The sequence below is a fragment of the Ixodes scapularis genome, unplaced genomic scaffold, assembly GCF_016920785.2.
Source record: "Ixodes scapularis isolate PalLabHiFi unplaced genomic scaffold, ASM1692078v2 PGA_scaffold13__105_contigs__length_92229423, whole genome shotgun sequence".
Classification (NCBI taxonomy): Eukaryota; Metazoa; Arthropoda; class Arachnida; order Ixodida; family Ixodidae; genus Ixodes; species Ixodes scapularis.
The window spans coordinates 73,579,895-73,593,780 of record NW_024609839.1 but is presented as its reverse complement, the minus strand read 5'-3'; the positions used below and the strand labels follow the sequence as shown (position 1 = coordinate 73,593,780).

General features: G+C 48.5%; 2 protein-coding genes across 3 annotated transcripts in view; both read left to right on the top strand.

The window, feature by feature from the left end:
* The first annotated feature begins 337 nt into the window (after positions 1–337).
* Positions 338–1,730, top strand: LOC8051019 (nucleoside diphosphate-linked moiety X motif 8-like). 2 transcript variants are annotated; one of them, XM_002433912.5, is made up of 2 exons: positions 338–1,389; positions 1,571–1,730. In XM_002433912.5, exon 1 carries the CDS (start codon positions 521–523, stop codon positions 1,352–1,354), a length of 834 nt encoding a protein of 277 aa, XP_002433957.3. In that variant the 5' UTR covers positions 338–520; the 3' UTR covers positions 1,355–1,389; positions 1,571–1,730. The 2 variants fall into 2 exon arrangements, with proteins under 2 accessions (XP_002433957.3, XP_040077973.1); XM_040222039.3 differs by having other exon boundaries at positions 339–1,384; positions 1,566–1,730.
* Positions 1,731–2,006: 276 nt separating this feature from the next.
* The window catches only part of LOC8051020 (protein Jade-1), a 30,762-nt gene continuing 18,882 nt past the window's right edge, over positions 2,007–13,886 (top strand). Inside the window, exons 1-8 of the mRNA XM_002433913.4 lie at positions 2,007–2,392; positions 2,942–3,050; positions 3,143–3,202; positions 4,077–4,156; positions 4,819–4,976; positions 6,352–6,390; positions 11,458–11,621; positions 13,634–13,692. Of these exons, the coding sequence (XP_002433958.3) occupies positions 2,993–3,050; positions 3,143–3,202; positions 4,077–4,156; positions 4,819–4,976; positions 6,352–6,390; positions 11,458–11,621; positions 13,634–13,692 (618 nt within the window). The 5' untranslated portion in view covers positions 2,007–2,392; positions 2,942–2,992. The remainder of the gene's footprint in view (positions 2,393–2,941; positions 3,051–3,142; positions 3,203–4,076; positions 4,157–4,818; positions 4,977–6,351; positions 6,391–11,457; positions 11,622–13,633; positions 13,693–13,886) is intronic.

Below are 13,886 nucleotides of genomic sequence, written 5' to 3'. Positions count from 1 at the left end.
AAAGGCTGTGTTAGGGGAGGGTGGGGGTGGAAAAAAGTCTAGGGGGGTATGAGTATTTGTACCACTGGAAGACGGGTTGGAAAGGCAGAAAGAAAACTCGTTCCCACGTTGTTCCAGCCCAAAGTCAAACCCTCTCTCAATGAATATGGTTTTTAATATCAGCAGTGGAAAATTGACGGCCGCCCAAATAAGTGGTTCTCCCATAACTGCTCTGTTTCCTCCGTTTGCCCCAACGAGGTAGGTTTGCCCATTATATAAAAAAAAAAAGTTTTCATTTGGCAACTCCCTCGCCGGAGGGAAAAGACGGGGGGGGGGGGGGGGGGGGGGGGGTGATGTGTTTAGTTTTTTTGGCCGATCCCCCCCAAAGGTCATTCTGGTGATAGTGAGGGTGATCAAATTGGCTTACAAGGTCTGAAACATATTTGTCTTCTTTAGACTTAGGCTAGGTGGCGCAAGCTACTGCCCGTTACTAAGGGTATAACCATTGACATCCATCCATCCATCAATCATCGTGATCGTGATGGCGTATCGCGATCCGCCAGGATCCGTCAAAAAGGATGAAGTTTTCAGAGCAAGCATGATCTCACACAAACAGCATTTTCTGGCCTGGTCTTTAAGCAGCCTCGCCAGGCTCACGACTTTGCGGTCGACTTCTAACGTAAGTTTCGACGCGTCGCTTTTCTCAGACGAGCGCAAGCAAGCTTGCATGAAAACACTCGCCCGAACCTCCGAAAACTACAGTCGGGTGTTTCGAAACGTGAAAACGGACGTCGTAGCCGCTGTCCTGGTGCCTTTTTGCCTGAACCCAAGGGGGGAACCTTCTGTCCTTCTAACCCTGCGGTCTCGAAAGCTCTCTCGACACGGCGGAATCATCAGCTTTCCTGGCGGCATCGCCGACACGACGGACGCATCGGACGTGAGCACCGCACTCCGTGAAACCCAGGAAGAGCTTGGACTTCCTCCTACCGACGTTGACGTCTGGGGAAGCATGAACGCCCTGCCCTCCCTCGGTTCGAAGATATTAGTGACTCCGGTGGTGGGTTACGTGCGGTCGTCTTCGTCGCCAGCCTTCATCGACGAGCTGGTTGTGAACATGGACGAAGTGGAGTGTGTCCTAGTTCCGACCTTAAAGAGTCTCTGTGATCCCGAGGGCTGGGAATACACGCAATGGACGCACCCGGGAGTACCTGGTCATGTTTCGCCCGTGTTTAAGCTGGACGGAAGGGACGACAGGGTGTGGGGCCTCACTGCGAGGATACTGCATTTAGCTCTCGGTGCGCTTGTACCGGAATCGTACTCGCGGGAGTACCCGCCCAAGCTGCTCAATCTCAAGGGCTCGAATAGTCCCTTGTAGGGAAGGTGCAGCTACTAGATGTGTCGTTTGGTATACTCGTTTGCAAGTCCGGTCTCAGGGCGCCGCCATCTTCCTCAGTGGGGTGCGCTCTCGGGAGCGGCCATAATCCGATTACGACGCCTTAGCAAGGCTTCGTAATCGGATTATGACTGGTCCAAGCGCACCCCAGACAGGCAAGATGGCAGCGCCCTGAAGCCGGACTTGCAAACGTGTATATTTCTGCAATGGTTATAGTATTGATAATGTTTCCAATTATTTCTTCAAAGATGTGCGTTGATAAGCAGCAAGAACAAAAAGAGAAGGGAAGCCGATGCGGCCTATATGCGAGACTCGCGCTACAGAGGTTTTGGAAATAAAGCTTATAACTTTATTTGTTTTGGCATCCCTTTTGTTGCTTAAAAAGTTATAAAAAATTTGTAATATTGGTGTAACAATTTGTTTTCAGTACCCGCGATTAAAAGAAAAAACCCTGCGGGTGCACCAGTGCTGCGAATTTTTTTCTTTTTTTGTAGTTAGCTAAATACCTTTCTTTGATACGATTCAAATTAGATTTTTTAAATAAAATGTCTGCACAATCTGTGATATTGGTTCCTTTTGCACACACGAACAACGACGAGACATTTTATTTTAGAAAGAAGAGCTCTATATCAGCGACATTCTAGGCACGTGCTGCCAACACTGGGACGAGGCCTAGTGGGGCGCGGATCGAGCATTGAGAGTCGTCGTTAATTCGAAAGGAATACGCACCGTTCCCGGACAATTGACGACGCTGGAACGCCGTTAACGGACGCGACAATGGGCAGCGTCTGAAGTGGAGTCTCCGCAGCACCGACGAAATGGACGTCTCGGTGCCGCGTCACGTGTTGTCTGCGCGTTGCGTCGCCAATGCTCCCTGCTAATGGCGCCAAACCGTGGCCCGCGCTGGCTGCCGCGGTCGACATTCAAGGAACTGATGTGACCGCCGCCTCTGTGCCGCGGAGCAGCGTTCCCCTTTTTGAATTTGTGGACATGACATTCCCGAACTGAACCCAGCCGACGGTGAGTGTCCGTGCCCGCGGGACAAAGCCGACGCCAGCTACGTCAGCCCGTCTGTCCAAATATGGGAGGCAAAAGGAGGAGGAGGAGGGAGGCAAAGACGTATTTCGACCGATGCTCGGACAACGGCTAAAACCTCCGATGTTCGACGGTTTGCGGAGTGCTTTATTTGTTGTTCAGGCCCCGCCGAATCGCGCGCGGTGAAGTGACTCGGAGTCCCGTCGTTCATTTCGAGGGCGAGAGCGTAAACACGCTCAAGAGGGAGCAATCTGTTGTCTTGCTGTGGACACCAACAACGCGTGCGTTATTTGAAAGCGCGGTTGGCTGAGGAGGGATTTCCACCGCAAACATTATGCCCCTTTTCTTATTTTAGAATTGAGTTGACACCAGTAACGTGTGATTCCGACTTCTAACCGTTTTCCACGTTGATTTGTGTCGTTTTCGAACTCTACTCGCTCTTCCTCCCGCGCGGGTGTGATAAACCGCGCTGTCCGCCGCGCTCTTCAGCTTTGCTCATTTGTCACGTTGCCTCGTTTGTCTTTTTTCCCTAAGGGTCAACAGCTACGTTCCTCCAACTTGGAGCGGTCGTTCCGAGAGCCCGCTATGGCATCAGGAGCGAAGCAAAAGCGCTCGCCTGGCGAAGCCGACAATAAGATCGGAGGTCAGTCGTTTCTCCCTCTGCATGCCTTGAATACGAGAAGCTGGGTTTGTCTATGAAACCAAGATGCTTCTTTTTCTTCTCGCACGATCTAGGTACGTCCGGAAGCAAGCGGTTTCGCAAGATCAGCGCATGTGAGGACGACGACAGCCGGCGTAAGTTTCGATTTTCTCAGGATGTTCCATACTTTTCACTTTAGAGTGGCTTTTCTAAAACTTCCCGTCGCTGCGGGCCCAGCAACTATCTTAGAGGTCATTTGCAGGCTGCCCTTACCTACATTTAAATGGAAATAAGGAGTTTGTCTATCCTTTTCGCCATCCCTCAAAGCTCTCCGCGACCCGCTACGGTACTTAGAACTCTACAGTCAAGGCCATGGGCACTCAGGAGCAGTAGCGACCTCTTCTCTGCGGAGGGCTTAGCGGTAGGGGAATGTGGTCTAGAAAACTTCCTAATATAAACGAACTTACATTCCCTAAATCGGAGAAAGTTTATGTCATCAATCCTGCCCAATATAACCACATTTTATTGTCTTTGACATCCTGCAAATGAGCCCAGACAGTGTAGACTCCTAGTGGAAAGCGAAAATGATAGCAGATTTGTGAGCGGATTTTTTCAAGAAAGCGTCTAGTGAAAAGATAAAATAAAAATCACTCGTAACTAGAAATCAGCAAGAGTTCACTGTTACTCATCAAAGCTCTATCAGAACTGTAAAGACATTCAGTTCATTGATTTAAATCCTCTTCAGTGCCTTACCTGTCCCCAGTGTTGCGATCCTTGAATCAATGCGGATCTTCACCAATGTCACCGCGGACTAGTTTGAGGACCGCTTCTTTAGGGGCCTCGAACATGTGGCCTCATATTTTGTTTCATTGTTTGCTGGTGCTGTCGTTATGCACTAAGAATTCAAGGCTGTAGCTCTTAATTCAGTGTATCTTTAGAGTTGTCAGTAGTGCACTTGAAGTGTAGCTAGTCTTAATAAGCTTGACTTCAAGCAGATCGAGGTTTACGAGTTCCGTCTCGTGGTTGCAGTGTCCTCGTCCAAGTGTGCTGCGCCCCCTCCCATGTCCAAGATCTACAACAGCTCCTATCGCAACAACAAGCCAGCGGAGGTGAGTTGTGGGCTGGTGTCTGTGGCCATGGTATTTGTACCTTTTGGTCGAGTTCATATTCTGAGGGAATCCTGCATTTTCAAGCATGGCACTACGAGAAAACTACTACGCTCAATTCCAAAAGTTTTAAGAGACAAGTTATTTCACACTCAAAAGTACCAAAGAATGGTTTCACTTCACTTGTTTCCCGAAGAGTTAAATGTATCTCGAGCTGTCTTGCTTTAGACATGATCACAAACCAAAAACTGCAACATTGGCTCTGTGTTGTCAAAGACATAGTCTACCCACGGTGAAGACATGGTCTACCCACGGTGTGCAAACAGTCGCACGATCTGTCATGCAGATAGGCACAGTGGAAGTGTCGTCGGTGCCACTGCGACGTGCACGCCTTTCTTTTAGAAACGTGGCCGGATTTTGTGATCTAAGTGTTGTCGCAGGACAGGTTGGATGTGTACAAATAATGTGATTAACCTCTAGCAGACGGCTTGTCCGTCAAGTTCGCTATGCCGAGCACGTGCTGTCATCTTTTGAGACTGAGGATGAAACAAAAGCATGTGGCCACATTTGGCTGGTAAATAGACAGAGGAGAATGTGCAACGAACGAATGAACTTCCATACCATATTCATAATTTCGTCTGCTCTGTTTTCCTTGTGCGTCTCAGCTGTTCCGCAAGGACCTGATCAGTGCCATGAAGCTGGCGGACAGCGAGCCCCTGGAGGCGGAGACCTACTGGCCCATCTTGGACACCTGGAAGCAGGAGTGGGAGAGGGGGGTGCAGGTGCCTGTGAACCCCGACCACCTGCCACAGCCGCTCGTCCGGTGAGTTCCTACCTGCTTCTGCCGTGTGCAGTCGTGGATGCGTGAGACTGGGACGTGCATGCTGAAATGTTTGGCCCATAGCCTTAGATCGGTGGTTCTCAAATGGGGGTCCGCAGACCACAAAGGGTCCGCGAAGCCATTCCAGGTATCCGCGACGCCCTGCCTAATTAGCGAAACCCGGCAATAAAAGATGTATATTTTCAGATTGGGAAGAAATGTTCCAATTATCTGGTGAGTTTTCTCGTGTGTATGTCAATAAGAGAAGTCCCTTTCGCACTTGCCCTTAGTTATATCTATTTATTAAATCATTATCATATAACCTTTATTTTTCACTTCCGCTCATCACGAACGGGGTCCTCCATCATCTCCGCCGATCCACAAGGGGTTCGCGAGACCTCAATGGTTGAGAACCACTGCCCTAGATGGTGGGTCCTCAAACTGGGTACCTAAGATCTCAGGTTCCCCGGAGTAACCTCGAGGGTTTTGTTCTCAGAGTACCTTCAGGGGTTCCTCAGAGAACCCTGGAATCCCCCAGAGATTCCCCAGGGTACCCTACGGGGATCCTCAGATCACCCTCAGGAATTCCTCTCAGTACCCTCGAAAATTCCCCAGAGTACCCTCAGGAATTTTCCAGAGTATCCTCAGAAACCCCCTAGAGTACCATCAGGGGTTTCTCAGAGTACCTTCAGGGGTTCCTCAGAGTACGCTTTGGGATTCCTCAGCACACCCCCAGAGATTTCCCAGAGCACCCTCAGGAATTGCCCAGAGCACCCTCATGAATTCCCCAGAGTACCCTCGGAGGTTTATCAGAGTACTTTCATGGGTTCTTCTTGCACCCTCTATATTTTCTTGGAATGCCCTCAGGGATTCCTTGGACTACCTCTAGGGGTTCCCCAAACTCCCAAGTTTTGTCAACCTGATCCCAAAGTGAGTAGGGGCATTTGACGAAACTTGGAACTGCGAAGTAGAATGTTTGTCCAGTGAACCATCCATATATGCATAGCTGTGTGCCAGGACACTCCCTGGTATGTCTATCATTGTCTTCAAGGATTGTAGGTTGCTGTGCTGCTTCATTGCGACAGTGCTGACGTTAAAAGTGGTTCCTTGGCCGTCAATCAGGATAGATGGGTGTTCCTCAAGGCTAAAAAGTTTGAGAACCTCTGCCCTAGATGGAGGGAACCTGGACAGCAGAAGGAGCAGGGGTGAACTGCAGGTCCCCCTGGCGGTGATGTTGCAAAGTCAATTTAAGCCAGTTGTCGCTATCGGAGAATAGTAATAAGCGCCTTTTGAGGTAGAAAAGTTTGAGAATTCCTGCCCTACTTTTTGGGTATCCAAATGTTTCTTTTTTAAGATAGAAATATATCTTTTGCTTCAGGGTACTCAAGAAACGGAACCGCTCGGCTGACTTCAAGCTGTGAGTTTTTTGTCTTTTTTTGCTCGGGGATGGGTTTGTGGGTTAAAATTAAAATGTATGCTTGCATTTGTGTGGAATCTCCACTGCAGTCATGCTACACTGGCCACATCCTTTCTTTAAAGTGGAGACGCTAGTCACAATATTATAGGAGGTGCCAAGTGGTAACTGTCAAACATCTATACAACAAATTTGACATTGTCTCGAACATACCATCGTTATTCAGAGAGAGAGACCTCGGCCAAAGAAAAGTATCTGTGTATGGCACTAATATGGCAGCTGACATCATGACAGTTTGCTGTGAATGGGAGATGGTGTTCGTAATATCCTTGAATCTTTTTTTTAAAGACAAACGAAAGTGATTGGGTTTTTAATGTCCTAATGGTACTTCATTCCTGGTTCATGCCTCTTCTTCCCCACTTTGATCTCAATTACCTACTCTATTTTCTAGTGTGTAAGGTGTGATTTCTGATTTTTTGGCGAGATTATAAACTGACTGCTCCCGCCTTGTCCATGTACTGCCATCACAATACACAGATGTGGGCTTACCAATGTTGTTTCGTAGCATCGACCACGCAAAAAAATGCGACTCGTACAATGGTGCTAACGGCGATGTGATTGCTGCGCCAATTGCGCCATACTTCTAACCCCGCTGCATCCTGCTACATTTTGCCTAAATATGGGTAATTTGTGCCAAGCCTGTGCCAAAAAAAACAATTGCGGTCGCTTTTCAAAACCGAAACTAAACTGACTACCGTAACTGAGCATGCATCTGTTATGTGGCGCAAGAGGCCGCCCGACACAAAGTACCCTGCATCAATGGATTACTTCCAAAACTGACGCACCCCATCGCGGCGAAATACCACGCAGTGCACTTTGGGAACTAGTTGGCCACTCAGTTTCGGTTTCGACCGAGTAGCTTCATCTCATGCTATCACGCCGCGACCGAACGAGCTGCTTGCGTTTTCGATTATCTGACCTTTCACGAACATACAATACACTCATTCTTGAGCGATACAAAACGAAGACCGGGGCACTTTCCTTGGTTCCCGAAACAACGGATACTGTGCTTGCATATCTGAACGTAGTAAGTCGTGGCTTAGTCACCTCACCCCACCAGTGCATGTTTGAGCTCAGTTTCAATAATCCCGTCTAGTATTAGTGAACTAGAACTGAAATTTGTTAATCTGGAACCTTTCACATATTTTGTTTGCCAAACGTATGTTTCTTGTTACTTCATTGGGCGAAAAGCAAGCTGCATCCTCACAGGGTATCAAAGTTGAGACCAGCTTTTACGCATGAAGTTTTAAGGAAACGCAATAAATTCGACCTTACTACTGCACAGTAGTTACTATGATGTGTTCCTCGTGTCATCATATATCTCCCACTCGAATTTGATGCTGATAGAAGATTAACTTCTCGCAATCGCTGAGATCGGCTAGCTACGACGGAGGACCTAACAAGCGTCCGCTACTCCTCGCTAAGCCTTTTTGCACGAGCTTTTACTGACGCCCAAGATCTGTGCCTGAACGGTGTGTCTGAAATGATCTTGGCATACTCAAGCGGGAAGAAAACAAACACATAACAAATATTATGGCCATTAGCAACCGTCAAACGTGCTTTGAATTCGTTCGAGCACTTGTGTGAAGAATGTCGCACCGTGCGCCGGACAGGCATGAACCCCTCTGTGGTGCGACATTCTTCACACAAGTGCTCGACTTTTGCTTTCTTAAAACGGTCTGTATGTGCGAATATGCCTATATGATTGGCAGGATAACTTTATGCGCATACGCGATGTTGAGTATTAGTGGAATGCAAGCGGGTGGGGACTTCACTTCGTGCAGTGCTGCGGGTCGGTACAGATAAGAGATAAGAAGTGTGTTAAAATTGAGCTTTTCGATGGCGCCTCTCTGTAATTGCAAAAAGTAATATTTCGTCTATGGACGCACTGAACAAACAAACTTCCTGATCAACAACACTAATGTAAAGGCACGAGCTCGATGTATGCATACTTATTGGTTGCTGCAGCTTGTTGATTCGTACACAAGCAAGATCCCCGAGCTTCGCAGCGTCGAGATTCCCAGCACTGGCTCGTCCACATACCTCGATTGGAACGCTAACAGGAAGGCTCAAGTACAAAAATATTACAAGCATGTGTTAAAACAAGCTATACGTCTCAGGCTTGTGCTAAAGCTTTGAGGCCTGGCCATTTAGGTTGGATTAGAGACCACAAATGATGCTCTCGGGACCAGAAAACAATCTCTTGTCGACGTGTCGATCGAAACCGAAACCATGCCACCCTCCTCCCTGGCCAACGAGTTCCCAGAGTGCAACGCGCGCAGTGTTGCATGCAGGGCTTTATGGAAGTAGTCTATTGTCCCTCTGGCCTTGCATGGTTTTCCCGCCGTCTCGTGTTTCGCGCTCTCGTCGTTTTGTGGGTCTCGTCTCGCGTCTTTTTTAAAAAATATTTTCAATGATACACGCGGGTGTATGTGGACGCTCCGATGCTAGCATGAGCCATGCCGTCATGCTGTGAAAAGAAACCACATTTTAGCGAGGCGAGAGTTACTTTGTGAGCTGGAGCACTCGCTCCTGAAAGCAACGGCTGTGGGAAAAGTGTATTTGGTCGCTGCCTTCCAGTCACCGCGGTCGCGCGACATCGGGTGTTGCAGCCTTACGTCGGTGCAGATATGGCGCTTTCTAAAATGAAACTAGGTACTGCCGCATGCTCATCAACATTCCTGTTCTTGTTTAAATCATATTTTACTACAAAAATCCCTCTTTACCTCGGAGACTGCTGTGACGAAGCATCGATTGCCTAGGTTTCTCTCGGTGGGCTTTTTTTCGGGAGGGACCCTGGTGCATGAAAAATCTGCCGTGAAGGAAAGTTGGTGAAGGGAAGTGAGCTAAAGCAAAGAAGGCAATGTCTGCACGCTGAACCCGCACAGCGCGCTTCTTTGTCTCAAGTTCAGTTGTTGCACAAAGCGGTACAAGAACTTTTTTGACCCTGGCTCGTGATGTCTCGCATCAATCCGCTCAGGTTCTTTTTTTTTGTTTTTTGTGTGTGTGTTTAGCTTGTATTTTGTTTGCCGGCTTGGTAAGCACGCGCCGCTGGACTGTTTTTGGTTGTACGCTCGAAGGTTAAATTTTGCATACAGTTTCGGGAATCGGTTGGTGATGGAGTGGAGTGGCATGGTTTCAATTTTGATCGAACAACCATTGTCTCCGCTGCGCGATGAAGCACGCGCAACTGCAAGCCTGCAGAAGTTGCCCTCACGTGCATGCGAACATGATTGCACGATAGACGCACCAGCCGGAATGCTTGCAGTCCATTATTTACGTTTGCTTACTTTTGACAAATATCTGGCACGTCGGAAATCAGTAAAACAGTAACAAGTTTTTTTTTTTTTTAGTTGCTTGGCAATGCTTACGGGACTGTATACACTTGTGGGATGTCTTAGCAGTAAAAGCACAAGCGGCGAGTTCCGTCACAACACGTCGCATCAGAACACAACACAAATCCCTTTGTTTGCACAGCACTTAGAACAAATACAGTGTAGACCGCATATAACGTATGTCGCGGGAGTCGTGAAAATCCACACTATAAGCGGTACCGCGTTATAACCAAAACATCAATTTTTCAGGCCAAAATACATGCCATATGAGACAACTAACCTTTGTAAAAGAAATATTTTATGTTAGATGAAGAGGAGTCTTTATTTCACCAGACTAGTACACTTCTCTCTCAAGTGTGTCAATTTTGAAAGAAATGAGCGACTTTTGCCTGGCGCAGCCTTTTAACGGCGTCGCTGGTTGCGGACGGACGTTGCGAGCGTTCAGGATTGCTAACCCTAATCACTTTTCTCCGGTGATGAAGACGCGTGAAAATTCGCGTCCTTTATACGGTACGCGCCAGTAATACCTTCAACTTTAGCACAGGCATGAAATGCTCCAAATAAGAAATTCGGGCGATGTTCGAAAACACAAATGCTTAGAAAGCACCACTGTAGTCGTAGTAAACAAACACGACGACACGGGCGTTTCTGCCGTCTTGAGAGTGCCGCCACGACATCGCCGCACGAGTATGTGGATCTTCCCTTCTAGTACGTGCTGGGTTATCATAGCGGCGCACAACGAAAATTCACAGTCAAGGATAGCGCTTTTACGCGGAACGATGAGCTTCCACCCGTCTACGTCGACAATCACAACCGACGCCATGTTTGCGGATAGAAGCAGTCGGCCCGCGACCGGCATGCAACGCGCGCGAACACTTCTTCTCGACCTGCGATTGGTTTGTCGTTGCGGTTGTTTCCAACGCCAACGCAGCGGAGGGAAGCACGCACGCACGTGAACGAAACGTGCGTGCGTCCCTCCGTCGCTATGGCAACTGAAGCCTCTTTCTTCGCTTCTTCCCGCTTCTTCGAGCCACGACTTCGAGCAACCTCCTTGCCCCGCGAGTGCCGCTTGCGGCTAGCCAGGCTAGCGCCGTTATCTAGTGTCGCACATGGAAGCGTGCTCGCTGTGCCGGTCAATGGCGCAATTGGCGCGCTGTTCCAGAAACCGCGCTATAACCGGTATTTCCCTTCGTGCGCCTGCATTTTAAGCGGTATGTAATTACATGGAGTTCTATGGGAGGCGAACCGGTGGTTTAAAAAAGCCGCGTTATACCCGGTCCTGCACTATAAGCGGTTACGTTGTAAGTGGTCTATACTGTATATATATATATTTTTCTAAGGATATCTGCTCCAAATGCCACTGTTGTTGCTCCAAAACACTGTTTTGGTTGCTCCAAAGGCCACATTTGCTGCTCCAAAACACTGTTTTGACTGCTCCAAAAGGTGCTCCAAAACGGCTTAGGCCAATCACATCGCTGTGCTAATTATACACAGACTTTTCCAAGGAAACAGGCCTTAATACTAAGATGCAGCTTATAGATTGGAAAATACAAAATGTTAATTACACCCCTTTTTTTTTTACTTCACTGTCATAACTATGCAATGTGCAAGACGTGAGAAACAGTGAACCAAAGGCCACATATCTAATCTGAGCAACTCTCTGTATGTGACGTAGGCCACCGAAGCGGTTCTTGCGTTGCACCCACGACGAGTTCTTCTCCAACAACCTGCACGTGCTGACCAACGTGAGCCTGCAGGCGGAGAAGACGTGTCGCTACGACCTGGATGCGATGGACCAGCACTGGTTGCGCATTTTCAACGACGAGAGGAAGGCCTACGGTGAGAGGACTTTTTCCCCGCTCTTTTCTCTCTCTTTGCCATCTTTCTATTACACTGAGGGCTCTCCGGGCGGCACCATGTTGTTCGACCGCAGTGCCATCTACACGCATCCAGGCTTTTCAGCGGGATCGTCGGGGTGAAAGAGGGAAGCCGCCTCGGTGGCTTCGAGGCGAGAGCGCCGGCCTACGGATCCCCAGGTGGCGGTTTCGAATCCCGACCAATGTGCCCGCAATATGACGGAGGCTTATTGCGGAGAAGGCACCGTGGTAACGGAGCTGTCGGTTGCACATCAAAAGATCCCCAGGTGGTCGAAATTAATCCTCAGTCCTCCGCTGGGGCGTGCCAGATGTCCGTCGTAGGTTTGGCACGTAAAACCCCCAAATTTGACTTTTGGGGTGAAAGAGGGAAAGGCCAAGTGCCAGATCCTGACAGCAGACGACAGACCGGCCATCCTCCACGGGCCTTTCGGCCGATTCAGCGGGTTAGAAGAGGAAAAGTGCACGCGCCGCTCTTGTCGTTCGGGTTGTTCCTGTGGGCTGCGACGCCTAAAGTGCCCAAACATAGAGGCTCATATCCCTCTTTCCCCTTGCCCTAATAGAATGGTCTGTTGTCACTGACAAGACGGGAACAGTGGGTGGTCCTTCTGAAGTTCCCGCCTCCCATGCAAGCCTCCAAACCTCGATAACGCTTCAGCATGCTGGATGCTGGGCGTTGGAAAGATGGCTTTACTGTCCTCACCCGGTTCGTGACTGTAGCTGCGTGAATAGGTCTGTTGCGGGATTCTTTGTATGTACTTGCAATACTGTGCCGAGGAGCCATGTACGGTGCGGTGACTTCAGTTTCGGTGAGCTGGTTGCACCTTCGTGTGGCGGTGTTTGGGAGTTTGGCAGTTTGGCTGCTCTGGGGGTTTATGCTAGTCGGTTTGTTTTCTTCGTGGAATGTGCTTTTGGCCCGACTCCCCAGCAACCTTGCGGAGTGCAGTCCTGTAACGAAGAAGCGTTTCTGGAATAGTGGACAATGTTTGCGTGCCACAGAGACACTCAGTTCGTACAAAGTTCATCTATGCAAGATCGCCATGGAGTAACAGGCATGCAGTCAGGGGGGGCCCATGGGGCTCAGGCCCGCTTCCCCCCCCTGAAACCTTCCTTCCTGCTGGGGCCTCCCCCCTCCCCCTCATACAGCATTTTGTCATGGCCCCCCCCCCCCCCCCCCCCCCCCCCGAAACAAAATCCTGGCTACGTGCCTGTGGAGTAACATATGATACATTTTGTGTTACCACTGAATTTTTCCTTCTGTTGCTAGAGGTCTTTCTTAGGATATGAAAGTGGTATTTTAAAAAGTGTTCTTAGAGACGTTGCCTCCTCTTTTACTACCTTCTGTTGTGTTCTCTTTCTGCCCCAGTCTCAGGTTTACAATCATGTTCAACTTACACCAGCTCGCCTGCACTCTGACTATTTGTTCTTAGTTGCAGTTTTTTTTTATTATTATTATTATTGTGGTTGTTTAGTGAGTATGTTTCACAACTAGGTTTTTTGTTGTCTGAATGCAAGTGGTGTTCTCCATGTGCAGTTGAGGACAGCACAATTTACCGTTGGTCTTTAAATAGCTATTGTTACTCCTTGCTAGAATTTTCATTGTCTTTTTCTTCGTAACAAGTGCTCAAATCTAACAACTTCAAATTTATTGTCGGCGACAGATCGAGTCCCTTTGCTTCCAAACATGCTTTGCTCATTGCCATCAACTTCGTCTGCCCGTCTAGATATCCAGTTCTTGAAAGGTAGCTCTGTGGGTGCTGGCTAGCAGACGTTTAATTAAGTGACAAATTAATTTTTTGTACGAGTGCACTAAATGGTGTTTCTATATTTGGAATTTTGATAACTTTGAGGAAGGTCCAAACTGTAGAGCGGCCTTGGCTGCTCGTGCCCTCTACTCTGTACACTGGAAAGCGGCATTGCAGTGTCATTTTGCATTCTCTGGTCCACTCGTGTTTAAAGACAATGTGGCACTCGCAGGACTGGAGCCTTTGTCGGAGTTGGCGATGGAGACCCTCATGGAAGATTTTGAGACGCAGGTAAGTCACTCTGTACCTTGTTTTCTTTTCGGGTTTTTGACGGTGGGTTTATAGTAATTGTGCACCAACAAAACTGCGTACAAAGATACAAGACTTTGTTTTACGGGCCTGGAACAAATTCGATTCAACACAGACAAAGGCTGCGAATGTAAATTCTGGAATAATTTGTTACCAAATGTGACTGCAGCTTCTTG

What these genes read in the sequence shown, in the direction of transcription:
- LOC8051019 (XM_002433912.5), top strand. Translation starts at nt 521, where the DNA reads ATGGCGTATCGCGATCCGCCAGGATCCGTCAAAAAGGATGAAGTTTTC.